The sequence below is a fragment of the Electrona antarctica genome, assembly GCF_951216825.1.
Source record: "Electrona antarctica genome assembly, chromosome: 19".
Taxonomy (NCBI): Eukaryota; Metazoa; Chordata; class Actinopteri; order Myctophiformes; family Myctophidae; genus Electrona; species Electrona antarctica.
The window spans coordinates 22,702,612-22,729,441 of NC_136800.1; the positions used below are offsets into that span (position 1 = coordinate 22,702,612).

At 48.1% G+C, this 26,830-nt stretch overlaps 1 protein-coding gene across 1 annotated transcript in view; it reads right to left on the reverse strand.

Annotated features, from left to right (window-relative positions):
- piezo2b (piezo-type mechanosensitive ion channel component 2b) overlaps positions 1-26,830 on the reverse strand; it is a 182,696-nt gene that overhangs the window by 60,525 nt on the left and 95,341 nt on the right. Inside the window, exons 20-26 of the mRNA XM_079529246.1 lie at positions 10,368-10,544; positions 9,621-9,749; positions 6,885-7,085; positions 6,249-6,453; positions 5,711-5,812; positions 5,163-5,328; positions 1,047-1,290 (exon numbers count right to left, since the gene is read on the reverse strand). Of these exons, the coding sequence (XP_079385372.1) occupies positions 1,047-1,290; positions 5,163-5,328; positions 5,711-5,812; positions 6,249-6,453; positions 6,885-7,085; positions 9,621-9,749; positions 10,368-10,544 (1,224 nt within the window). The remainder of the gene's footprint in view (positions 1-1,046; positions 1,291-5,162; positions 5,329-5,710; positions 5,813-6,248; positions 6,454-6,884; positions 7,086-9,620; positions 9,750-10,367; positions 10,545-26,830) is intronic.

Consider the following 26,830-nt stretch of genomic DNA (forward strand, 5'->3'; position numbering starts at 1 on the left):
TAACAACAACAATGACTCAGTGGAATAGTGCATAGTCAATAGTCCAGGGGTCTTCAACGTTTTTCAAGCCAAGGAGAGGAGGACCCCTTAGCTGAGAGAGATACATACTGTATGAAACTGTGTTGCAGATTAAACTTTTTTCATAGATTTCCGTTCATTACACATAATCGTTTCTATTAAGATGTTGGATTCATGTTAAAGTGTATTTTCAAACATCTACAGTACACCAAACATCTTTGACGAAAATCGCAGAAGTGGATATTGTTTTGTCTGCACTCCTGTAGTAACTCCGAAAAGCCCCTAGGGGTCCCGGCCTGTTGAAGACCCCTGATTAAGACTATTGCGTAATACATACATAATACATAATATTGCTTCAGTGAAGTTCTACCATGCCTGCAGCATTGTAATTAAGTAAGTAAACAAACTTAATTCATAAATGTGTGCCTTTCAAGACATCTTTATAAGATGCTATAGAAAATACAATTATAAAACCATAATGTTAACAGAGCAACATAAAAGAAAGTGCTTGTGGAAGTTGATCAAGTGTGTTTTTAAAAGATTCTTAAAACAGTCGACTGACTGCGTTTTTTAATAAAGACTACTGCACTCAGTCACCCATAGTTTTGAGTCTTGCCATTGGGTATTATAATTGTTCTTGTGTGTGATTGGCACAAATAGTCACATTGAGCCGTGTTGTGAGCACGGCGCACCCCTGTGCAACAGATTCTGCATCCATTATTTGACATAATCTGAAGGGTGGGGACGAGGACAAGTTAAAACAGTGGGTTGTGTACATCCAGTCCGTTGCTAGTGCTGGACACAAAGTGGTTCAAGAGAATTAAAGTCTGCACAACAGCATTGCTCCTACTATATGTGTTCCGTTTACTTTAAAACACAGAGAAAAAATTACAATGTACACCATTTCGGCCACAGTTGGCCTTCGTCAGGTCCGGCCTGATGAAGGCCAACTGTGGCCTGATGAAGGCCAACGGTGACCGAAACGTTGTACCATGTCATTTTCTCTGTGTCACATACAGGACACTCACGGAGAGGATGTTCTTCATGGTGATGACGAAGATGTTGTAGGCGATCAGGAAGTCCCAGTAGTGGAGTATCTTTTTGATTGGCTTGAGCAGCAGGTCGCCCCCGAAGAGCAGGAAGTAGAAGCAGGCCACCAGGTAGCCCATGCAGAAGACGCTGATGCGCGTGGTGCCCGTGATGAAGATGATGGTGAGCACGAACCAGAACAGGTAGCTGAACATGATCACCTTGAGCATGTCCAGGTAGGACCTACACAGGACCATGACACAGTATGGTTACAGCATTCATGTCCAGGTAGGACCTACACCATGAAACTCACTGGATTCCATGGTTTAAGAAATGGAGCAATAATATAAAAGCACAATGATATTAACCTTACATAACATGGCAAATCAAATGTAGGGTTACTAGTACTACAGTGTATTCCTTATGTGTATAGGTAAGGCTAAATTCCAATATATCATATTTGAGACTACATTGGTAGATTAGCCCAGCGGTTCCCAAACCTTGCCATGCAAAGTACCACCCAAATGCCATAACTTCTGGCTGCAGCCCCTTTATTGCAAAATGATATGCAGCATATCTGATCTACTCAAAATGCAATGCATGCGTTGTGAGCTTGAAGATCTGCGATCTTTGCTATTTAAAAACAACAATGGACAGTTACATACAGTATGTGGTGGCAACGACTTCAACCAGCCTACTGGCAGTGTGAGTGTGCATAGGAAATGTGGCGCGCGCGCACACGCACACACACGCGCACACGCACACACACGCGCACACGCACACACACGCGCACACGCGCACACATGCACACATGCACACACGCACACACGCACACACACACACACACACACACACACACACACACACACACACACACACACACACACACACGCTGTAAAAACATATTGTGCTATCAAAGATAATGGACCCAATATAATTTCTATAATGCACAATAAAAAAAAGTTTTAATACCTATCAATCTTTACCAACAATTTATGTATTTATTATAATGTATTCAGATTCCTATAATGAATTTTACACAGTATGCAATAGCATCCATATGTTTTTTTGTTTTCTTTTACACAGTAGAGTATGCTTACGGTAATTGGCCCATCAATCCCAATTACCACGTCACTTATAGTCAGAACAACAAGAGTAAGAAGAGTGTGATCGATGGCTCTGCAACCCGATCCCCTGTCACTCAGCACAGGTACTCATCTAGACGTTCCTAGCACAACACACATGCTAAAAGCATGCGTATGGAAAGGATGTACCTTTTTTACCATTGGGGGAGGGGGGACACACATACACGTTCGGAAGTCAGCGTGCATTAACTGTGATGGAGCCGGCAGCACTAAGCATGACAGGACCCTAAAAAAACTGAACAACACTGTCTGATGAAGTGGGCTTTGATAGGGCTGATAGTGCTACTGTATGCTGACAGTCTGGATGAGAGGCTGAGTGAGTGGCATTGGTTCATAACCGCATGTGTGTGTGTGTGTGTGTGTGTGTGTGTGTGTGTGTGTGTGTGTGTGTGTGTGTGTGTGTGTGTGTGTGTGCGTGCGTGCGTGCGTGCATGCGTGCGTGCGTGCGTGCGTGCGTGCGTGCGTGCGTGCGTGCGTGCGTGCGTGCGTGCGTGCGTGCGTGCGTGCGTGTGGAGAAAAAATACCTTTCCATACTTAAAAGCTATTTATTGAGTTAGAGTACAGGGCAAAAGCGTCTGAGTCTCAGAGTGACGGACAGAGTGTTTTTTGTGGGATTATGGATTGCCCACCCAGCCCCACCCTCAACCCCCACCCCCGCCCCCATCCACCCTTGTATCCGTAATGTGATCCTGGGAGGGAAGGGATGTATAAGTGGTGCTGTGGTGCGGACAGACGTGCGCATGCTGCGTGTGTGTGTGTGTGTGTGTGTGCTTTGCTACCTCTGTACTGTAGGGCGTTGTTGATGGACACAGAGTGCGTTAATAAAAGACTTGTCCACTTTGTGCATCAAAAAAGTGGAACGTGAAGAGCAGATAATCAATGCCTGTGGACAGGTCAGGATGTGGATCTAATCCACTAGTTCTCAACCTGTGTGTGTGTGTGCGTGGGGGGGGGGGGGGGGGGGGGGTCCCCACATGATTTTTATTTAAGGACTTTTAAGACCTTTTTAGTACCTAAAAGAAGAACTAAAATAAATAAGACCATTACTGCATCAGTAATACACTATAAAAACGGGTCAAACAATCAAGTGGGATATCAAACCATTAACAAACGATAACAAGCGTTATGGCACTGTGATTACATAATATTCTGTGACTACTAAAAGGTGAGGACAAATGTGACCAGATTTGACTGAGAGACTGCCATCGCGCAAATTCCAGCTTTTCACCAGTGGAGAAAAACTTTTTTTCTTTTTTTTTCCAAAATGAGTTTATAGCACAGGCAGACTCTTCACATACTAGAACATGTCTGAAATAAGTGTCAGAGCTGAAATCGACATGTAAATATGAAATAAATGCTTAAACATGTAGCTAGGTGTAATGTTAGAGACCACAGAAGTGAACCTTTCATGCCTGTTTTCTCAACTTGCTGTTTTCTGCAAGACATCACTCTATAAGCCATTTCTCCAAAACTGGTGGGTCAAACTGAACAACCAATATGTCAATTTGAAGCTATGATTCCCTGCTTTCACATGACATGAAAAAACGAAAATTCTAAAAAATCCAATGGCAGTCCCTCAGTCAAATTTAGTCACAAATGGAGAATCGCTGGCACTGGGTGAGTTAAATCATTATTTACATGACATTATTTGGCAGTGGCAGCCAAAAATAAATAAATAATAATAATAACAATAACAAAATAAATAATAAAATAAAATAACCAACCCACAGGTTGAGAACCACTGGTCTTTACACTTAACGGACACATTCAACCAAACCTCCACAGAGCTGCACATGATTGCAGTTGGCATCAAACCCTCTGACCCTGGTAGTGGTGGTATTGAGCTAGACAAGACCGAATTCAATTATCTCTTATAATATGAGCTCCTATATGTTCCTTTTCATCTTTATTCACCCAGAGAGGGGCTGCTATAGCTTTTGTCCGGCGGTACAGTAAGTGCTCTTTTAGAGTCAGGACTCTAATTCACGTTCATACGCCTTTAGGAGGGACATTCAAGCCGCAAGCGGAGCCTGCAGCACCACCGTTTCCCTGCCGGTGGAGCCTGCGGAACCATTGCGGCTCAATAATCCGCCACTCCTGAATGAAGTGTCTGGTGCTGGTAGTCTGATGCAACGCACAGGTCCTGCGCTGCACCTGGTGGGAGACGTAGGAGGGGCCCGGACAGGAGTCAACCCACAGAGCCTAGTTCTTCCACGCGCCAGACCTCCCAGTCCCGGCAGAGTCGTTCGGGAGCGGCGGACTGTGTGACCCAGTCTTTCCCTAATGGGACTGATCGTGGGTAGCTACTGGGACGTAAGTCGGGACTTGATCACCCCGGCTGGGTCACATGAGTGAGGGGTATGATGTTGCAAGACCCGAAACCCAGATGACCTTGGGATACATCACTGAGGATGGTGCATCCATGGGATGTTTTTTAGTTCTTATTCATACAGTTAACACAAAGCTCACAAGTTTGTGAACTTGTAGATGGGGCTATTTTCACAGAATGTTCTCCTACAGTATATGGCCAGGTTCATGTGGTTAAACTGGAAAGCTTCTGGTCCAGTCGTCTCTTTAAATACTGTAGTCAAACCTCACACTTTCAGAGTTAAATGAACACACTCAATTGTACTGGGTCAGGGGCGGCCGTATCTGAGTCTTGGGTGGCTCAGGGGTATATATAGTACCTGGGGGCGGCATAGCTGGTTCCCTGCCTGGCTAACCAAAGTCACCAGTTGTCCCAGGTACGATCCCAGACCTGGCCAGCATTGTGTCGAAGTTTCCTTGAGCAAGACACCGAGACACAGAGGCTGCCAAGTAAACGTAAAGTAGCTGGTTGGACCCCTGGCTCACCCTGAATTCATTTTTAACTGTCCCTGGATATATATATATATTTTTTTAAACAATTTGCCATTCCTCTGGGAAGAAATAAACGACTCCCCTTTTCCACAGTAATGTAGGCCCTTGTACCTGCAGTGGATGAAGTCCGGCACGGGGTTGTGGACAGCGAACGAGGCAGCGTCCAGGTCTCTGCAGATCTCCACGTTGTCTCCAGCAAGGATGCGCACGGCCGCCTTGTTCTCGTCGTCAAACACCTGCCTCTGGAGGGAGGCGCACAGCAGGAGCATGAAGTCATCTGGGAGGAGGAGACAGGAGGGGAGAGAAGGAGTGAGGAGAGCAGAGCAGAGGAGGTATATTACTGTATAATAGCCCTTCATCTCAGTATGTATCGGAAAAGCAATGATTCTCAACCTTTTTCATTTCAAGGACCCCCAGTATGCATTATTCCACGGACCCCAATCTACACTGTAAAATCCTAACTTTTAATGTTGAGAACCATTGCAGTAAAGGGATTATAATTCCTACAGCGCATGATACTCACTCAAAGCAAAAGGGATACTATTTACAGATATATAGCATATAGGTTTAGCAAGTTAAGAGACTCGAGAGTAACAAAGTTAAGAGTAAAAGAGTGCTCATTTATTCCTAGTAGGACAACAGAGAATAGTGATACATACAGACGAGGAACAGTGGGTTGGGCTTGGTGTGGAAGTCTGGAACGTAAAGCCACTTCACCACTTTAGAGTCCGTATTGGAGTTGGCAAACCTCCAGGGATAATCTAGAAGAATCACACGACAACCAGGATTTCATACACATTATATTCCAGTTAATGTTTTTCACATGTTCCACACACCATCCCTAAAACCACGATTTACAAGCTCATGACGTGTCACAGCGCGACTTGTTGTATAAAGTATAAAGCAGGCTTCAAGTTCTCAGTTCAAGACGGGGTCTCAATGCTTTTCAGATCAGGAAAAGTGAAGTGAAGTGTGAACAGGTCATGTCTGTACGATACACTTTTCACTTGAAAAAAAGTATCAATGCCACAATGTAGAAATACTCTGTTGTGAGCTTGCTGATCGGCAATATTTCAAATAGCCGAAAAGCCTGAAACATATATAGACCTTAAGTGGTTAATGTATGTTTAGCAATATCCACTGGCACTGACCATACAAGGGGGGTCAGGAGAAGGGATGAATGTGGGGGTCCAGTACCTTTACAGGCTGCAGGCGGGATCCCGATGCACAGCGAGTACTGGAAGGTCAGCATGCAGGCCAGGAAGCAGCAGTACTTGGGCCAGATCTCGGCGATGGCCTTCCTCCGTCGACGGTACATCACAACGATCAGAGCGAAGGCGTGCAGCATGGCGTAGAAGTCCATGCGCTGGCCGATCACGTTCACCACCAGCAGCAGGCACGTCTGTCCTCACGGGCACGGCACGGAGACGGGAAGAGGACAGAATGGGAGACATCTTATTTCATTTTATTTATTACACGAACATCTGGAGTAAATTTTACCCATTGAGACCTGACACCAGATTCTACAAATGTCTTCTAAATCATGACAGTTTTCTGAAACATCTATGTTTCTATGTCAGTGGTTCTCAAACTCCAAAAAATATCTGTATTTGGCCGCCGACCCCCATCTGAAAATATGTTGTTCCAGGGACCCCACCCAGAAGCAAAGATATGAGTTTAAAAACTTTTCTGTGAAAGAACATATATTCAAAGATTTGCACATATTTTCACGATTTAATAAAAATAGCAGGTGGTCAATTTGTACACTTTGAGGTTGTGATGTCATGTGTACTGTGTGTAGTACTGTACTGTGCATCGAGGGGTACACCCAACCTCCAGTCCAAACTTGTAGAAGAAATAGTTGATGAAGTATTTGACAAAGTTGACGATGCCGTTGTCTAGGTGCTGCCGAGTGATGCCGTGGAAGATGATCCTGGCGGCGGGAGGACACAGCTTGTTCCTCAGTCTGTAGAACTGTTGGTGTCTGTAGATGGTCACCTCGAACGCCAGGATGGCCAGCATCAACAGGTTGTTCTAAACACACGGACGCACGCACGCACGCACACGCACGCACACGCACACACACACACACACACACACACACACACACACACACACACACACACACACACACACACACACACACACACCTCATAATCAAGGAGTGCTGTGGACAGGTGGATCTAATCCACTAGTTCTCAACCTGTGTGTGTGTGCGTGGCACATGATTTTTACTTAAGGACTTTTAAGACCTTTTTAGTACCTAAAAGAAGAACTAAAAGAAATAAGACTGCATCAGTAATACACTATAAAAACGGGTCAAACAATCACCATACTGTGGTTCTCACCATTTTGGCACTGTGATTACATAATATTACTGCTGTGATAGTGCTGTGATTTTTGTATTTTTTTCCCAGTTTTTCATGTGTTTATGAGGTGACAGTACTTCATTAGACCCCTTGATGTGGTTGTTATGTGCAATGATGTCTTCCCTTTGTATTCTATTTAGGGTTTCTTCTTGGAGGCTGAAACCTTGACAGTCAAACGTGCCAATGAAAAAAACTGTAATATGGTGACATCACAATATCATCCCCTCCCCCTTTATCATACAACAACAGCTGTGGGTGCGGCTTCAGTTCAGGTGGATCACCACCCACCAGGCAAACCAGGCATACTAGTGGGCATGTCCACATTTTAACAAATACTGTACACTTTTTTGAAAACAGTATTCTTCCTTATATAATAATAATACCTGTTGATCATGTGTTAGGGTGCAAAGAAATCACGGCACTCCATCTTTAAACTTGAGACATGAGATGTACATTACAGTGTGAATGGGGAGTTTGCCTGTCAAACAGTAACACTAGGGGCAGTATTATGCGTGTCTTAAGTACCAGGTCTTATTACTTAACTTAAGACCTGGAGGTGTGATCAATGCCATTTGGCTATTCTGAGTGGCCAAAGAGCATTGACCACGCCTCCAGGTCTTAAGTTAAGTAATAAGACCTGGTACTTAAGACACGCATAATACTGCCCTAGGTGTCCTAAAGTGGGCTCAGGGAGGACAGAACCCTCCCGTGGAGCAGAAGGGCAAAAGCCTGCTTGATCTAGACTTTCAGTATGAATACAGTTCAGTTCAGTGTTTTCCAGTCCTGAACACCAACCACCAAAGTAGAAAAAGTTTGTGTCACAAACTCATTTTTATAGTTTCTTCAACTTGAGTTGCGTGTCGTGTCTCGCACCGAAAATCACCAAATCTACAAGCTTGTACAGTGTAGATTGCCTATATTTTCTGATGGAAGACACCCTGGTCATGCAACGTACCCTGAGGTGCTCCAAGAGGGTCTCCTGGACCAGCTTCCTGAGGCCCACCCAGTTGGCTGGGTCCACAGGTTTCCTGTACCTACCCTGAGATGCTCCAAGAGGGTCTCCTGGACCAGCTTCCTGAGGCCCACCCAGTTGGCTGGGTCTACAGGTTTCCTGTACCTACCCTGAGGTGCTCCAAGAGGGTCTCCTGGACCAGCTTCCTGAGGCCCACCCAGTTGGCTGGGTCCACAGGTTTCCTGTACCTACCCTGAGATGCTCCAAGAGGGTCTCCTGGACCAGCTTCCTGAGGCCCACCCAGTTGGCTGGGTCTACAGGTTTCCTGTACCTACCCTGAGGTGCTCCAGAAGGGTCTCCTGTACCAGCTTCCTGAGGCCCACCCAGTTGGCTGGGTCTACAGGTTTCCTGTACCTACCCTGAGGTGCTCCAAGAGGGTCTCCTGGACCAGCTTCCTGAGGCCCACCCAGTTGGCTGGGTCTACAGGTTTCCTGTACCTACCCTGAGGTGCTCCAAGAGGGTCTCCTGGACCAGCTTCCTGAGGCCCACCCAGTTGGCTGGGTCCACAGGTTTCCTGTACCTACCCTGAGATGCTCCAAGAGGGTCTCCTGGACCAGCTTCCTGAGGCCCACCCAGTTGGCTGGGTCTACAGGTTTCCTGTACCTACCCTGAGGTGCTCCAGAAGGGTCTCCTGGACCAGCTTCCTGAGGCCCACCCAGTTGGCTGGGTCTACAGGTTTCCTGTACCTACCCTGAGGTGCTCTAGAAGGGTCTCCTGGACCAGCTTCCTGAGGCCCACCCAGTTGGCTGGGTCTACAGGTTTCCTGTACCTACCCTGAGGTGCTCCAGAAGGGTCTCCTGGACCAGCTTCCTGAGGCCCACCCAGTTGGCTGGGTCTACAGGTTTCCTGTACCTACCCTGAGGTGCTCCAAGAGGGTCTCCTGGACCAGCTTCCTGAGGCCCACCCAGTTGGCTGGGTCTACAGGTTTCCTGTACCTACCCTGAGGTGCTCCAAGAGGGTCTCCTGGACCAGCTTCCTGAGGCCCACCCAGTTGGCTGGGTCTACAGGTTTCCTGTACCTACCCTGAGGTGCTCCAAGAGGGTCTCCTGGACCAGCTTCCTGAGGCCCACCCAGTTGGCTGGGTCCACAGGTTTCCTGTACCTACCCTGAGATGCTCCAGAAGGGTCTCCTGGACCAGCTTCCTGAGGCCCACCCAGTTGGCTGGGTCTACAGGTTTCCTGTACCTACCCTGAGGTGCTCCAAGAGGGTCTCCTGGACCAGCTTCCTGAGGCCCACCCAGTTGGCTGGGTCCACAGGTTTCCTGTACAACACAGAGCTGTTCATCTCCGCCACCTGCTCCGGTGAGTAGTCATCTGGCTGGTGAGACAAAGGAACGTCAAGTTTCCCTAGAATTATCCTTACGGTCTTGTATGCCCACACCCACAATGAAGAGAAAATAATGCTACTAATATTTATTTCAATGTAATAAAAAAAGTATATTGTACCACTTGAATAACAACACGAATATGCAAACGTGCAATCAGTTTGTGTATAAAACTGCCCAGTTAGAAGTAGGTTTTTCTTAGGCCTGCTTTGTTTTGTAATAATCATCAAAATCTACAAAATAACTAGTAACTAAAATGTTCTAATAATTGTAGTGGTGTAAAAGTGCAATATTTTCCTCTGGGATGTAGTGGTGTAGAAGGAAAAGTACTGAGAATCGGAAATACTGCAGTAAAGTTGCAGGCGGCACCCATGTGGTACACTAGGCTACTTCCAACCAAAACCTAAAAGATCATGTTAAAATACTGCAGTACTTAACCCAGGCATGATTTATCGTGTGGGTGTGGGTGTGTGTGCGCATGTATGTACTGTGTGTGTGTGTGTGTGTGTGCGCGCGCATGTGTGTGCGTGCGCATGTGTGTGTGTGTGTGTGTGTGTGTGTGTGTGTGTGCGCATGTGTGTGTGTGTGGCGGTCACGGTGATATTACTCACCATGTTGCAGGTCTTGGAGTAGGAGGGCGGGTCTATGGACTCCAGCTGGTACAGCATCTTGCAGATGATGATCACACACGTCCACACAGTGCAGATGCTGGAGGCCAGTGGACGCAGCTGGCAGTAGGGCAGCGCGAAGGCCCAGCACGCCACGAACACATAGTTGAACAGAGACACCTAGAATAATAATAATAACCAGTAAGACGCCTGAGGGCGAGAAGCGAAATCGCCCTAAAGGGCGAGGTCACGTGACAGCAGACTGCTGGGCGAGCGCTGGCGCTTTGGAATGGGGGGTCAGATCAACATTTCCGCCTGGGTGACAGCAGACTGCTGGGTGAGAGCTGGCACTTTGGCATGGGGGGGTCAGATCAACATATGGAATGAATTCTGTACTGGCCATATATGGAGCGTGTCTTGAGTGTACAGGGTTTGATGAGGTCAGATCAACATATGGAATGTCAGAACAGGTCAGCTCCATATATGGAGATCTAAGGGTGGCAGCGGGGGCAGTGTCTTGAGTGTACAGGGTTTGATGAGGGCCCAGGTAGGGCCGGGCCTTAATTTTCGGGCCTGTTGAGAACTCTAGTGTTCGCCGGCAGCCGGGTGCGGCTGCACTAATAACTTTGGGGCAGGCCCGTCTAGAGTTTAAATGGACAGGTATCAGTGAAAAGGGAGACATCGAAGGGGAAGGATGGATGGGGAAGGATCAACATATGGAATGTCAGAACAGGTCAGCTCCATATATGGAGATCTAAGGGTTTGAGGTTTGAGGTGAGATGTAGAGTTGCTGGCCAATATTGATAACGTCAGGAATCTCCATATATGGGCTTAATATTGATGACATCACGTGATGTAACGAGGGGCATTCCTATATGTGGTCATGCCTGGGGTGACCAACCAACCAAACAACTGACGGGAAATGCACGATTTCATAGTTAACTGCGACCTGCGGTAATAATAATAATAATAATAATAATAATAATAATAATAATAACAATTAAAGTGGTGTTCACAGCAGGTTGTTTCAATGGTAAGAAACTATGGCCCGTATACAAACTAGTGCCGGTGCACCCGGCAGGGAACACTTCCCATAGTTCATCCGGAGCGTGAACACGCGCCACTGCTTTTCGTGAACCTGTCTGTGTTTACAACATTTTGTCAACGGGGGGCAGCAGAGAGCCATAGTCTAGCCTACTCCAGCCTAGAAAGGACTTTCTATGGGGTCCAACACTTAAGTGTGGTTCGGGGACCCCCTGGGATCCTTGATAGGTTTCGATGTGGTCCAACACTGGTTATCAAAGTGTGGTTCGGGGACCCCCATGGGGTCCTTGATGGGTCTCGATGGGGTCCAACGCTGGTTATCAAAGTGTGGTTCGGGGACCCCATGGGGTCCTTGATGGGTCTCGATGGGGTCCAACGCTGGTTATCAAAGTGTGGTTCGGGGACCCCCATGGGGTCCTTGATGGGTCTCGATGGGGTCCAACGCTGGTTATCAAAGTGTGGTTCGGGGACCCCCAGGGGTCCTTGATGGGTCTCGATGGGGTCCAACGCTGGTTATCAAAGTGTGGTTCGGTTACCCCATGGGGTCCTTGATGGGTCTCGATGGGGTCCAACGCTGGTTATCAAAGTGTGGTTCAGGGACCCCATGGGGTCCTTGATGGGTCTCGGTGGGGTCCAACGCTGGTTAACAAAGTGTGGTTCGGGGACCCCATGGGGACCTTGATGGGGTCCAACGCTGGTTATCAAAGTGTGGTACGGGGACCCCCTGGGGTCCTTGATGGGTCTCGATGGGGTCCAACGCTGGTTATCAAAGTGTGGTTCGGGGACCCCATGGGGTCCTTGATGGGTCTCGATGGGGTCCAACGCTGGTTATCAAAGTGTGGTTCGGGGACCCCCTGGGGTCCTTGATGGGTCTCGATGGGGTCCAACGCTGGTTATCAAAGTGTGGTTCGGGGACCCCCTGGGGTCCTTGATGGGTCTCGATGGGGTCTTTCACTGGTTATCAAAGTGTGGTTCGGGGACCCCATGGGGTCCTTGATGGGTCTCGATGGGGTCCAACACTGGTTATCAAAGTGTGGTTCGGGGACCCCATGGGGTCCTTGATGGGTCTCGATGAGGTCCAACACTGGTTATCAAAGTGTGGTTCGGGGACCCCATGGGGTCCTTGATGGGTCTCGATGAGGTCCAACACTGGTTATCAAAGTGTGGTCCGGGGACCCCCTGGGGTCCTTGATGGGTCTCGATGGGGTCCTTCACTGGTTATCAAAGTGTGGTTCGGGGACCCCTTGGGGTCCTTGATGGGTTTCGATGAGGTCCAACGCTGGTTATCAAAGTGTGGTTCGGGGACCCCATGGGGTCCTTGATGGGTCTCGATGGGGTCCAACGCTGGTTATCAAAGTGTGGTTCGGGGACCCCATGGGGTCCTTGATGGGTCTCGATGGGGTCCAACGCTGGTTATCAAAGTGTGGTTCGGGGACCCCATGGGGTCCTTGATGGGTCTCGATGGGGTCCAACGCTGGTTATCAAAGTGTGGTTCGGGGACCCCATGGGGTCCTTGATGGGTCTCGATGGGGTCCAACACTGGTTAGCAAAGTGTGGTTCGGGGACCCCATGGGGTCCTTGATGGGTCTCGATGAGGTCCAACACTGGTTATCAAAGTGTGGTTCGGGGACCCCATGGGGTCCTTGATGGGTCTCGATGGGGTCCTTCACTGGTTATCAAAGTGTGGTTCGGGGACCCTTTGGGGTCCTTGATAGGTTTCGATGAGGTCCAACACTGGTTATCAAAGTGTGGTCCGGGGACCCCCTGGGGTCCTTGATAGGTTTCGATCAGGTCCAACACTGGTTATCAAAGTGTGGTTCGGGGACCCCTTGGGGTCCTTGATGGGTCTCGATGAGGTCCAACACTGGTTATCAAAGTGTGGTTCGGGGACCCCATGGGGTCCTTGATGGGTCTCGATGAGGTCCAACACTGGGTATCAAAGTGTGGTTCGGGGACCCCATGGGGTCCTTGATGGGTCTCGATGAGGTCCAACACTGGTTATCAAAGTGTGGTTCGGGGACCCCCTGGGGTCCTTGATGGATTTCGATGAGGTCCAACACTGGTTATCAAAGTGTGGTTCGGGGACCCCTTGGGGTCCTTGATGGGTTTCGATGAGGTCCAACACTGGTTATCAAAGTGTGGTTCGGGGACCCCATGGGGTCCTTGATGGGTCTCGATGGGGTCCAACGCTGGTTATCAAAGTGTGGTTCGGGGACCCCATGGGGTCCTTGATGGGTCTCGATGGGGTCCAACGCTGGTTATCAAAGTGTGGTTCGGGGACCCCATGGGGTCCTTGATGGGGTCCAACGCTGGTTATCAAAGTGTGGTTCGGGGACTCCATGGGGTCCTTGATGGGTCTCGATGGGGTCCAACACTGGTTATCAAAGTGTGGTTCGGGGACCCCATGGGGTCCTTGATGGGTCTCGATGAGGTCCAACACTGGTTATCAAAGTGTGGTTCGGGGACCCCATGGGGTCCTTGATGGGTCTCGATGGGGTCCTTCACTGGTTATCAAAGTGTGGTTCGGGGACCCCTTGGGGTCCTTGATAGGTTTCGATGAGGTCCAACACTGGTTATCAAAGTGTGGTCCGGGGACCCCCTGGGGTCCTTGATGGGTCTCGATGAGGTCCAACACTGGTTATCAAAGTGTGGTTCGGGGACCCCATGGGGTCCTTGATGGGTCTCGATGGGGTCCTTCACTGGTTATCAAAGTGTGGTTCGGGGACCCCTTGGGGTCCTTGATAGGTTTCGATGAGGTCCAACACTGGTTATCAAAGTGTGGTTCGGGGACCCCATGGGGTCCTTGATGGGTCTCGATGGGGTCCAACGCTGGTTATCAAAGTGTGGTTCGGGGACCCCATGGGGTCCTTGATGGGTCTCGATGGGGTCCAACGCTGGTTATCAAAGTGTGGTTCGGGGACCCCATGGGGTCCTTGATGGGGTCCAACGCTGGTTATCAAAGTGTGGTTCGGGGACTCCATGGGGTCCTTGATGGGTCTCGATGGGGTCCAACACTGGTTAGCAAAGTGTGGTTCGGGGACCCCATGGGGTCCTTGATGGGTCTCGATGAGGTCCAACACTGGTTATCAAAGTGTGGTTCGGGGACCCCATGGGGTCCTTGATGGGTCTCGATGGGGTCCTTCACTGGTTATCAAAGTGTGGTTCGGGGACCCCTTGGGGTCCTTGATAGGTTTCGATGAGGTCCAACACTGGTTATCAAAGTGTGGTCCGGGGACCCCCTGGGGTCCTTGATAGGTTTCGATGAGGTCCAACACTGGTTATCAAAGTGTGGTTCGGGGACCCCTTGGGGTCCTTGATAGGTTTCGATGAGGTCCAACACTGGTTATCAAAGTGTGGTTCGGGGACCCCATGGGGTCCTTGATGGGTCTCGATGGGGTCCTTCACTGGTTATCAAAGTGTGGTTCGGGGACCCCATGGGGTCCTTGATGGGTCTCGATGGGGTCCTTCAATGGTTATCAAAGTGTGGTTTGGGGACCCCCTGGGGTCCTTGATGGGTTTTGGACATCGTTTATTGCGAAATACCTCGCCATGGTAACGCATAATGGAAATATTTTGATAAGCACACCATTCCTGGCTGAGCCACACGTGTTTGCCTGCATGGCAGTCACACAGACAAAGAATGGTGTACACGGCAGGCTAATAGAAAACAATCCCACCCGTGTGAAGAGAAGCTCTTATCACGGACAAGTCTATTACAGCCATTAAAGTCTAGAAATGTTCATGTAAAACTATTGGCCGTGCACACAGTGGCTATTCCCAAGTGCCTAGTACAGCTTAATGGAGCCTATTAAAGTCTAGTACAGCCTAGTACACCCTATTCTAGCCTATTCCAGCCTGTTCCAGCCTAGTACAGCCATCTAAATACCCCCCCCCCCCCATCCTAGTCTATTCTCCCACTAGGTTGGACTAGGCTAGACGTGGGTGTACATGGCTGTCCTAGACTCTACTGGGCTCTAATGTTGTTTTTGGCTCTAGTAGACTGTACTAGGCTGTACTAGGGTATATTAGGCTTTACAAAAGCCTAGAAATGTTCCATTTACAACTATTGTCCGTGCACACAAACTCATGTACAAACTATTGCCTGCTTACGCAGTGGTTAACCTCAAGTGCGTGAACTACATGGCTGACAAGAGCCTGGTACAGCCTAATAGGGCCTATTAGACACCACATTCTAGCCTATTCCAGCCTGATCCAGTCTAGTATAGCCTAGTACAGCCACCAAAATACCCCTCTCTCCAAGTCTATTCTCCCACTAGGCTGGACTAGGCTCTGCTGGTCTCTAATAGGCTGTTTTTGGCTCTAGTAGACTGTGCTAGGCTGTACTAGGGTCTATTAGGCTGTACGAGGCAGTAAAGTACTATACCTAGAAATGTTCATGTAAAACTATTGGCCGTGCACACTAACTCCTGTAAAAACTATTGCCCGTGTACACAGTGGTTATTCCCAAGTGCAAGGAAATACAGGGCTGACAAGAGCCTAGTACAGCCTAGTACACCCTATTCTAGCCTATTCCGGCCTGATCCAGCCTAGTATAGCCTAGTACAGCCATCTAAATACCCCTCTCTCCAAGTCTATTCTCCCACTAGGTTGGACTAGGCTAGACGTGGGTGTACATGGCTGTACTAGACTCTACAAGGCTCTAATAGGCTGTTTTTGACTCTAGTAGACTGTGCTAGGCTGTACTAGGGTATATTAGGCTTTACAAGGCAGTAAAGTACAAAAGCCTAGAAATGTTCCATGTACAACTATTGTCCGAGCACACAAACTCATGTAAAAACTATTGCCTGTGTACGCAGTGGTTAACCTCAAGTGCGTGGAACTACAGGGCTGACAAGAGCCTGGTACAGCCTAATAGGGCCAATTAGAGTCCAGTGCAGCCTAGTACACTGCATTCTAGCCTATTCCAGCCTGATCCAGCCTAGTATAGCCTAGTACAGCCACCAAAATCCCCCCTCTCCAAGTCTATTCTCTCACTAGGCTGGACTAGGCTAGATGTGGGTGTACATGACTGTCCTAGACTCTACTGGGCTCTAATATGCTGTTTTTGGCTCTAGTAGACTGTGCTAGTTTGTACTAGGGTCTATTAGGCTGTACGAGGCAGTAGAGTACTATATCCTAGAAATGTTCATGTAAAACTATTGGCCATGCACACACACTCCTGTAAAAACTATTGGCCGTGTACACAGTGGTTATTCCCAAGTGTGAGGAACTACAGGGCTGACAAGAGCCTAGTACAGCCTAATGGAGCCTATTAGAGTCTAGTACAGCGTAGTACACCCTAGTCTAGCCGGATCAAGCGTAGTATAGCCTAGTACAGCCATATAACTTCCCCCCCTCTCCTAGTCTATTCTCCACACTAGGCTAGACGTGGGTATACTAGGCTGTACTAGACTACTGGGCTCTAATAGGCTGTATTCAGCTCTAGTAGGCTGGACTAGGCTCTATTAGGCTGTACGAGACATTACTGTACTATAGCCTATTGGCCGTGCACACAAACATATGTAAAAACTATTGCCCGTGTACACAGTGGTTCATTTCAAGTGTGAGGAGCTACAGGGCTGACAAGAGCCTAGTACAGCCTATTAGAGTCCAGTACAGCGTAGTACACCCTAGTCTAGCCTATTCCAGCAGGATCAAGCATAGTATAGCCTAATACAGCCTGTACTAGGCTCTATTAGGCTGTAGGAGACATTACTGTACTATAGCCTATGTAAAACTATTGGCCGTGCACCCAAACTCATGTAAAAACTATGGCCTGTGTACACAGTGGTTCATCTCAAGCGTGAGGACCTACAGCGCTGACAAGAGCCTAGTACAGCCTAATGGAGCCTATTATAGTCCAGTACAGCCTAGTAGACCCTATTCTAGCCTTTCCCAACCAGATCCAGCCTAGTATAGCCATCTAACTGTGCGTGCATGCGTGCGTGCGTGCGTGCGTGCGTGCGTGCGTGCGTGCGTGCGTGCGTGCGTGCGTGCGTGCGTGCGTGCGTGCATGCGTGCGTGTAAAATATAGTCTAGTACAGCCGTACACCCTAGTCTAGTAGTCTAGCCTATTCCAGCTGGAGAAACACCACAAAAGGCTTTGGTCAGGCTCTGCCAGTGGACCTAATTAGCTTAAGTCCCCTCACCTGTAGAATTCCCAGCCTCTGCCTCAGCCAATTGATTGCCATGGCAACCCCACCCTGCCTGGTTGATTACTTAACCAGTACACTTTTCACAGTCAGTTTTCACTAGACACAGGCAGACAGGCAGATACAGAGATCTCCATATACATTATGAGTCCAATAAGTACAAGTGGTTCTCAAATGTTTTATTTGTAAGCACCCCCTTAACTCTGAGAGGGTACGAATGTAACCAAATGGACGCTTACAGGTGTAAGGGTCCATTTGGTTCTCGTAAGGGTCCATTTGGCACACACACACACACACACACACACACACACACACACACACACACACACACACACACACACACACACACACACACACACACACACACACACACACACACACACACACACAGTTAATGAAGGATCGTCAAGGGTCTACTAGGGTACTTTACTGCCTCGTACAGCCTAATAGACCCTAGTACAGCCTAGCACAGTCTACTAGAACCGAAAACAGCCTATTAGAGCCTAGTAGTTTAGTACAGCCATGTACACCCACGTCTAGCCTAGTCCAGCCTAGTGGGAGAATAGACTTGGAGAGTGGGGTATTTGTGTCTGTACTAGGCTATACTAGGTTGGATCAGGCTAGAATGGGGTGTACTAGGCTGTGCTAGACTCTAATAGCCTCTATTAGGCTGTACTAGGCTCTTGTCAGCCCTGTATTTCCTCGCACTTGGGAATAACCACTATGTACACGGGCAATCGTTTTTAAAGGAGTTTGTGCACGGCCAAAAGTTTTACATGAACATTTCTAGGTATAGTACTTTACTGCCTCATACAGCTTAATAGACCCTAGTACAGCCTAGCACAGTCTACTAGAGCCGAAAACAGCCTATTAAAGCCCAGTAGAGTCTAGTACAGCCATGTACACCCACGTCTAGCCTAGTCCAACCTAGTGGGAGAATAGACTAGGAGAGAGGGGTATTTAGATGGGTATACTAGGATAAACTAGGAGTATATACTAGAATAGGGTGTACTAGGCTGTACTAGGCTCTTGTCAGCCCTGTAGTTCCTCGCACTTGAAATAACCACTGTGTACACGGACAATAGTTTTTACAGGAGTTTGTGTGCATGGCCAATAGTTTTACATGAACATTTCTACGCTATAGTACTGTACTGCGTTGTACAGCCTAATATACCCTAGTACAGCCTAGCACAGTCTACTTGAGCCGAAAACAGCCTATTAGAGGCCAGTAGAGTCTAGTACAGCCATGTACACCCACGTCTAGCCTAGTCCAACCTAGTGGGAGAAAAGACTAGGGGAGAGGGGTATTTAGATGGCTATACTAAGATATACTAGGCTGGATCAGGCTGGAAAGGGCTAGAATAGGGTGTACTAGGCTGTACTAGGCTCTTGTCAGCCCTGTAGTTCCTCGCACTTGAAATAACCACTGTGTACACGGACAATAGTTTTTACAGGAGTTTGTGTGCATGGCACACACACACACACACACACACACACACACACACACACACACACACACACACACACACACACACACACACACACACACACACACACACACACACACACACACACACACACACACAAACAAACAAACAAACAAACAAACAAACAAACAAACAAACAAACAAACAAACAAACAAACAAACAAACACACACAGTTAATGAAGGATCGTCAAGGGTCTACTAGGGTACTTTACTGCCTCGTACAGCCTAATAGACCCTAGTACAGCCTAGCACAGTCTACTAGAACCGAAAACAGCCTATTAGAGCCTAGTAGTCTAGTACAGCCATGTACACCCACGTCTAGCCTAGTCCAGCCTAGTGGGAGAATAGACTTGGAGAGTGGGGTATTTGTGTCTGTACTATAGGCTATACTAGGTTGGATCAGGCTAGAATGGGGTGTACTAGGCTGTGCTAGACTCTAATAGCCTCTATTAGGCTGTACTAGGCTCTTGTCAGCCCTGTAGTTCCTCGCACTTGAAATAACCACTGTGTACACGGGCAATAGTTTTTACATGACTTTGTGTGCACGGCCAATAGTTTTACATGAACATTTCTACGCTATAGTACTATAACAATCAGGCCTATTGGCATATAAGTCTGAGTTATATAAAATAAAATAAATAAATAAAGGTCCTGTACCTGCGACAGTAAATCTAGATACTGGAAATGAACAGTAGTAAAGAGCACAAGGAAAACGCAAAACTATTTCCCTTTAGGTGAAATGGCTGGTCTTTATAATATTTACAGATCGAATCAAACCAAAATCATACAAACTGGGCAATCAATCCCTTCAAAAAGTAAATTAAATGTTCCAGTCCCTTCAAATTATCCCCTGCAATGTCCCTTTAAAGGTGCCCCCAAAGTCAGTGTTCCAAAAGTAATCCCGAAAAAAGTACTCAGAGTATCCAGATTAATCCAACTGCTGTAGATCCTCTTCTGTTCAATTTAAACAGTCCAAAAAATGTACAAAACAAAAAGGCAATGCCTTGCTTACCGGAAAGATGAAAAAATATATGCTGCTCACCCAACCTTTAAGTCGGGCGTGGTCCGCTGGGTCCTTGGTTCACCAGCCCTGTTTGTTTGACAGAGCTTCCAAGCCTCAGAAGCTGGCCTACCAAACTTTATTTCCTTTCTCTTGGCAAAGTTCTTCGGTCAGACCGGCATTTCTTGCGTTTTACCTCTGAATTGGCATAGTATTGGCCTTTAAAAGAGTCTGTTTGGCAAAAAAACTAGCAACACCAAACTCTCTCCTTACTGCCCAAAATGGAACCCAGGCTCGGCGCCTCACTTCCTGGTCTTTTATAGTTTCCTGGCAATATTTCTCACACACATTTCCCCACAGCTCCCCTTGTGATCAACCCTTGTCATAACAGAACATTGATGACCCTAGTTCAATTACACACAACACATTATCTTGTATATCCGTACACTACATTTCAGTGTTAAATATTCAACCTTGGTTTCACAAACATATTCCCCTGTTATTCCCCCAGTATGTTTAATTTTCTTTCATACTACTACCAGGCCAGGAAATACATTGTTTCACATTTCACATTTTATGTGGCAGTGTCACAGTACTGTGCCTCGTACAGCTGAATAGACCCTAGTACAGCCTAGCACAGTCTACTAGAGCCAAAAACAGCCTATTAGAGGCCAGTAGAGTCTAGTACAGCCTTGTACACACACGTCCAGCCTAGTGGGAGAATAGACTTGGAGAGGGGGGTATTTTGGTGGCTGTACTAGGCTATACTAGGTTGGATCAGGCTGGAAAAGGCTAGAATGGGGTGTACTAGGCTGTGCTAGACTCTAATAGCCTCTATTAGGCTGTACTAGGCTTTTGTCAGCCCTGTAGTTCCTCGCACTTGGGAATAACCACTGTGTACACAGGCAATAGTTTTTACAGGAGTTTGTGTGCACGGCCAATAGTTTTACATGAACATTTCTAGGCTATAGTACTTTACTGCCTCGTACAGCCTAATAGAGCCTAGTACAGTCTGCTAGAGATGGAAACAGCCTATTGGAGCCCAGTAGAGTCTAGTACAGCCTTGTACACCCACGTTTAGCTTAATCCAGCCTAGTGGGAGAATAGACTAGGAGGGGGGGTATTTAGATGGCTGTACTAGGCTATACTAGGCTACATCAGGCTGGAATAGGCTAGAATAGGGTGTACTAGACTCTTGTCAGCCCTGCAGTTCCTCGCACTTGAAATAACCACTGTGTACACGGGCAATAGTTTTTACAGGAGTTTGTGTGCACGGCCAATAGTTTGACATGAACATTTCTACGCTATAGTACTGTGGCTTGTACAGCATAATAGACCCTAGTACAGCCTAGCACAGTCTACTAGAGCCGAAAACAGCCTATTAGAGGCCAGTAGAGTCTAGTACAGCCTTGTACACACACGTCCTGCCTAGTCCAGCCTAGTGGGAGAATAGACTTGGAGAGGGGGGTATTTTGGTGGCTGTAATAGGCTATACTAGGTTGGATCAGGCTGGAAAAGGCTAGAATGGGGTGTAGTAGGCTGTGCTAGACTCTAATAGCCTCTATTAGGCTGTACTAGGCTCTTGTCAGCCCTGTAGTTCCTCGCACTTGGGAATAACCACTGTGTACACGGGCAATAGTTTTTACAGGAGTTTGTGTGCACGGCCAATAGTTTTACATGAACATTTCTAGGCTATAGTACTTTACTGCCTCGTACAGCCTAATAGACCCTAGTACAGCCTAGCACAGTCTACTAGAGCCGGAAAACAGCCTATTAGAGGCCAGTAGAGTCTAGTACAGCCATGTACACCCACGTCTAGCCTAGTCCAGCCTAGTGGGAGAATAGACTTGGAGGGGGGGGTATTTTGGTGGCTGTACTAGGCTATACTAGGTTGGATCAGGCTGGAAAAGGCTAGAATGGGGTGTACTAGGCTGTGCTAGACTCTAATAGCCTCTATTAGGCTGTACTAGGCTCTTGTCAGCCCTGTAGTTCCTCGCACTTGGGAATAACCACTGTGTACACGGGCAATAGTTTTTACAGGAGTTTGTGTGCACGGCCAATAGTTTTACATGAACATTTCTAGGCTATAGTACTTTACTGCCTCGTACAGCCTAATAGAGCCTAGTACAGTCTGCCAGAGCCGGAAACAGCCTATTGGAGCCCAGTAGAGTCTAGTACAGCCTTGTACACCCACGTTTAGCTTAATCCAGCCTAGTGGGAGAATAGACTAGGAGGGGGGGGGGGGGGGGGGGGGTATTTAGATGGCTGTACTAGGCTATACTAGGCTACATCAGGCTGGAATAGGCTAGAATAGGGTGTACTAGACTCTTGTCAGCCCTGCAGTTCCTCGCACTTGAAATAACCACTGTGTACACGGGCAATAGTTTTTACAGGAGTTTGTGTGCACGGCCAATAGTTTGACATGAACATTTCTAGGCTATAGTACTTTACTGCCTCGTACAGCCTAATAGAGCCTAGTACAGTCTGCTAGAGCCGAAAACAGCCTATTGGAGCCCAGTAGAGTCTAGTACAGCCTTGTACACCCAAGTTTAGCTTAGTCCAGCCTAGTGGGAGAATAGACTTGGAGAGAGGGGTATTGAGATGGCTGTACTAGGCTATACTAGGTTGGATCGGGCTGGAAAGGGCTAGAATAGGGTGTACTAGGCTGTACTAGACTCTTGTCAGCCCTGTAGTTCCTCGCACTTGAAATAACCACTGTGTACACGGGCAATAGTTTTTACAGGAGTTTGTGTGCACGGCCAATAGTTTTACATGAACATTTCTAGGCTATAGTACTTTACTGCCTCGTACAGCCTAATAGACCCTAGTACAGCCTAGCACAGTCTACTAGAGCCGAAAACAGCCTATTAGAGGCCAGTAGGGTCTGGTACAGCCATGTACACCCACGTCTAGCCTAGTCCAGCCTAGTGGGAGAATATACTAGGAGAGGGGGGTATTTTGGTGGCTGTACTAGATTATACTAGGTTGGATCAGGCTGGAAAAGGCTAGAATGGGGTGTACTAGGCTGTGCTAGACTCTAATAGCCTCTATTAGGCTGTACTAGGCTCTTGTCAGCCCTGTAGTTCCTCGCACTTGGGAATAACCACTGTGTACACGGGCAATAGTTTTTACAGGAGTTTGTGTGCACGGCCAATAGTTTTACATGAACATTTCTACGCTATAGTACTTTACTGCCTCGTACAGCCTAATAGAGCCTAGTACAGTCTGCTAGAGCCGGAAACAGCCTATTGGAGCCCAGTAGAGTCTAGTACAGCCTTGTACACCCACGTTTAGCTTAATCCAGCCTAGTGGGAGAATAGACTAGGAGGGGGGGTATTTAGATGGCTGTACTAGGCTATACTAGGCTACATCAGGCTGGAATAGGCTAGAATAGGTTGTACTAGACTCTTGTCAGCCCTGCAGTTCCTCGCACTTGAAATAACCACTGTGTACACGGGCAATAGTTTTTACAGGAGTTTGTGTGCACGGCCAATAGTTTTACATGAACATTTCTAGGATATAGTACTTTACTGCCTCGTACAGCCTAATAGAGCCTAGTACAGTCTGCTAGAGCCGAAAACAGCCTATTGGAGCCCAGTAGAGTCTAGTACAGCCTTGTACACACAAGTTTAGCTTAGTCCAGCCTAGTGGGAGAATAGACTTGGAGAGAGGGGTATTGAGATGGCTGTACTAGGCTATACTAGGTTGGATCGGGCTGGAAAGGGCTAGAATAGGGTGTACTAGGCTGTACTAGACTCTTGTCAGCCCTGTAGTTCCTCGCACTTGAAATAACCACTGTGTACACGGGCAATATTTTTTACAGGAGTTTGTGTGCACGGCCAATAGTTTTACATGAACATTTCTAGGCTATAGTACTTTACTGCCTCGTACAGCCTAATAGACCCTAGTACAGCCTAGCACAGTCTACTAGAGCCGAAAACAGCCTATTAGAGGCCAGTAGGGTCTGGTACAGCCATGTACACCCACGTCTAGCCTAGTCCAGCCTAGTGGGAGAATAGACTAGGAGGGGGGGTATTTAGATGGCTATACTAAGCTATACTAGGCTGGATCAGGCTGGAATAGGCTAGAATAGGGTGTACTAGGCTGTACTGGACTCTAATAGACTCTATTAAGCTGTACTATAGGCTCTTGTGAGTCCTGAACCTTTTCGCACTTGGGAATAACCACTGTGTACACAGGCAATAGTTTTTACATGTGTGTGCACGACCAATAGTTTACCAATAGACCAACAAAATATGCTGGACTAGGCTGAACTAGGCTGGACTAGGCTGCTCTGCGTGCGTGCGTGCGTGCGTGCGTGCGTGCGTGCGTGCGTGCGTGCGTGCGTGCGTGCGTGCGTGCGGGTCCACGGGAGGTCACTATATCAGAAACACTGTTTCCCATAGCATACTGTGGCCCTACAGGACATTACTGTACTATAGTCTATGTAAAACTATTGGCCGTGCACCCAAACTCATGTAAAAACTATGGCCTGTGTACACACTACAGTGGTTCATCTCAAGCGTGAGGACCTACAGGGCTGACAAGAGCCTAGTAGACCCTATTCTAGCCTTTCCCAGGCTGGACTAGGCTGCTCTAGGCTGGACTAGGCTTCTCAAATCTGGACTAGGCTGGACTAGGCTGGTCTAGGCTGGACTAGGCTGCACTAGGCTGGACTAGGCTGTACTAGGGTGGACTAGGCTGTACTAGGCTGGACTAGGCTGGCCTAGGCTGCACTAGGCTGCACTAGGCTGTACACTACAGTGGTTCATCTCAAGCGTGAGGACCTACAGGGCTGACAAGAGCCTAGTAGACCCTATTCTAGCCTTTCCCAGGCTGGACTAGGCTGCTCTAGGCTGGACTAGGCTTCTCAAGTCTGGACTAGGCTGGACTAGGCTGGTCTAGGCTGGACTAGGCTGCACTAGGCTGGACTAGGCTGTACTAGGGTGGACTAGGCTGTACTATGGCCTGTGTACACACTACAGTGGTTCATCTCAAGCGTGAGGACCTACAGGGCTGACAAGAGCCTAGTAGACCCTATTCTAGCCTTTCCCAGGCTGGACTAGGCTGCTCTAGGCTGGACTAGGCTTCTCAAGTCTGGACTAGGCTGAACTAGGCTGGTCTAGGCTGGACTAGGCTGCACTAGGCTGGACTAGGCTGTACTAGGGTGGACTAGGCTGTACTAGGCTGGACTAGGCTGGCCTAGGCTGCACTAGGCTGCACTAGGCTGTACTAGGGTGGACTAGGCTGTACTAAGATGGACTAGGCTGTACTAGGCTGCACTAGGCTGTACTAGGCTGTACTAGGCGGGAGGTCACTATATCAGAAACACTGTTTCCCATAGCATACTGTGGCCCTACAGGACATTACTGTACTATAGTCTATGTAAAACTATTGGCCGTGCACCCAAACTCATGTAAAAACTATGGCCTGTGTACACACTACAGTGGTTCATCTCAAGCGTGAGGACCTACAGGGCTGACAAGAGCCTAGTAGACCCTATTCTAGCCTTTCCCAGGCTGGACTAGGCTGCTCTAGGCTGGACTAGGCTTCTCAAGTCTGGACTAGGCTGGACTAGGCTGGTCTAGGCTGGACTAGGCTGCACTAGGCTGGACTAGGGTGGACTAGGCTGTACTAGGCTGGACTAGGCTGGCCTAGACTGCACTAGGCTGCACTAGGCTGTACTAGGGTGGACTAGGCTGTACTAAGATGGACTAGGCTGTACTAGGCTGCACTAGGCTGTACTAGGCTGTACTAGGCTGGACTAGGCTGGACTAGGCTGTACGAGACATTACTGTACTATAGCCTATGTAAAACTATTGGCCGTGCACCCAAACTCATGTAAAAACTATGGCCTGTGTACACAGTGGTTCATCTCAAGCGTGAGGACCTACAGGGTTGACAAGAGCCTAGTACAGCCTAGTAGACCCTATTCTAGCCTTTCCCAGCCAGATCCAGCCTAGTATAGCCATCTAACTGTGCGTGCGTGCGTGCATGCATGCGTGCGTGCGTGCGTGCGTGCGTGCGTGCGTGCGTGCGTGCGTGCGTGCGTGCGTGCGTGCGTGCGTGCGTGCGTGCGTGCGTGAGGGTCCACGGGAGGTCACTATACCAGAAACACTGTTTCCCATAGCATACTGTGGACCTACAGGACATTACTGTACTATAGTCTATGTAAAACTATTGGCCGTGCACCCAAACTCATGTAAAAACTATGGCCTTTGTACACACTACAGTGGTTCATCTGAAGCGTGAGGACCTACAGGGCTGACAAGAGCCTAGTAGACCCTATTCTAGCCTTTCCCAGCCAGATCCAGCCTAGTATAGCCATCTAACTGTGCGTGCGTGCGTGCGTGCGTGCGTGCGTGCGTGCGTGCGTGCGTGCGTGCGTGCGTGCGGGTCCACGGGAGGTCACTATATCAGAAACACTGTTTCCCATAGCATACTGTGGCCCTACAGGACATTACTGTACTATAGTCTATGTAAAACTATTGGCCGTGCACCCAAACTCATGTAAAAACTATGGCCTGTGTACACACTACAGTGGTTCATCTCAAGCGTGAGGACCTACAGGGCTGACAAGAGCCTAGTAGACCCTATTCTAGCCTTTCCCAGCCAGATCCAGGGTCCACGGGAGGTCACTATATCAGAAACACTGTTTCCCATAGCATACTGTGGGAGGTGTACACAGAGCACTGTTCTAATAGTTTTTGCCACCCTGTGGAATTATGCTTGAACTGCAAGATAGGGCCCTAAAAATGTATTAATAATAAACAAAGAGAAAC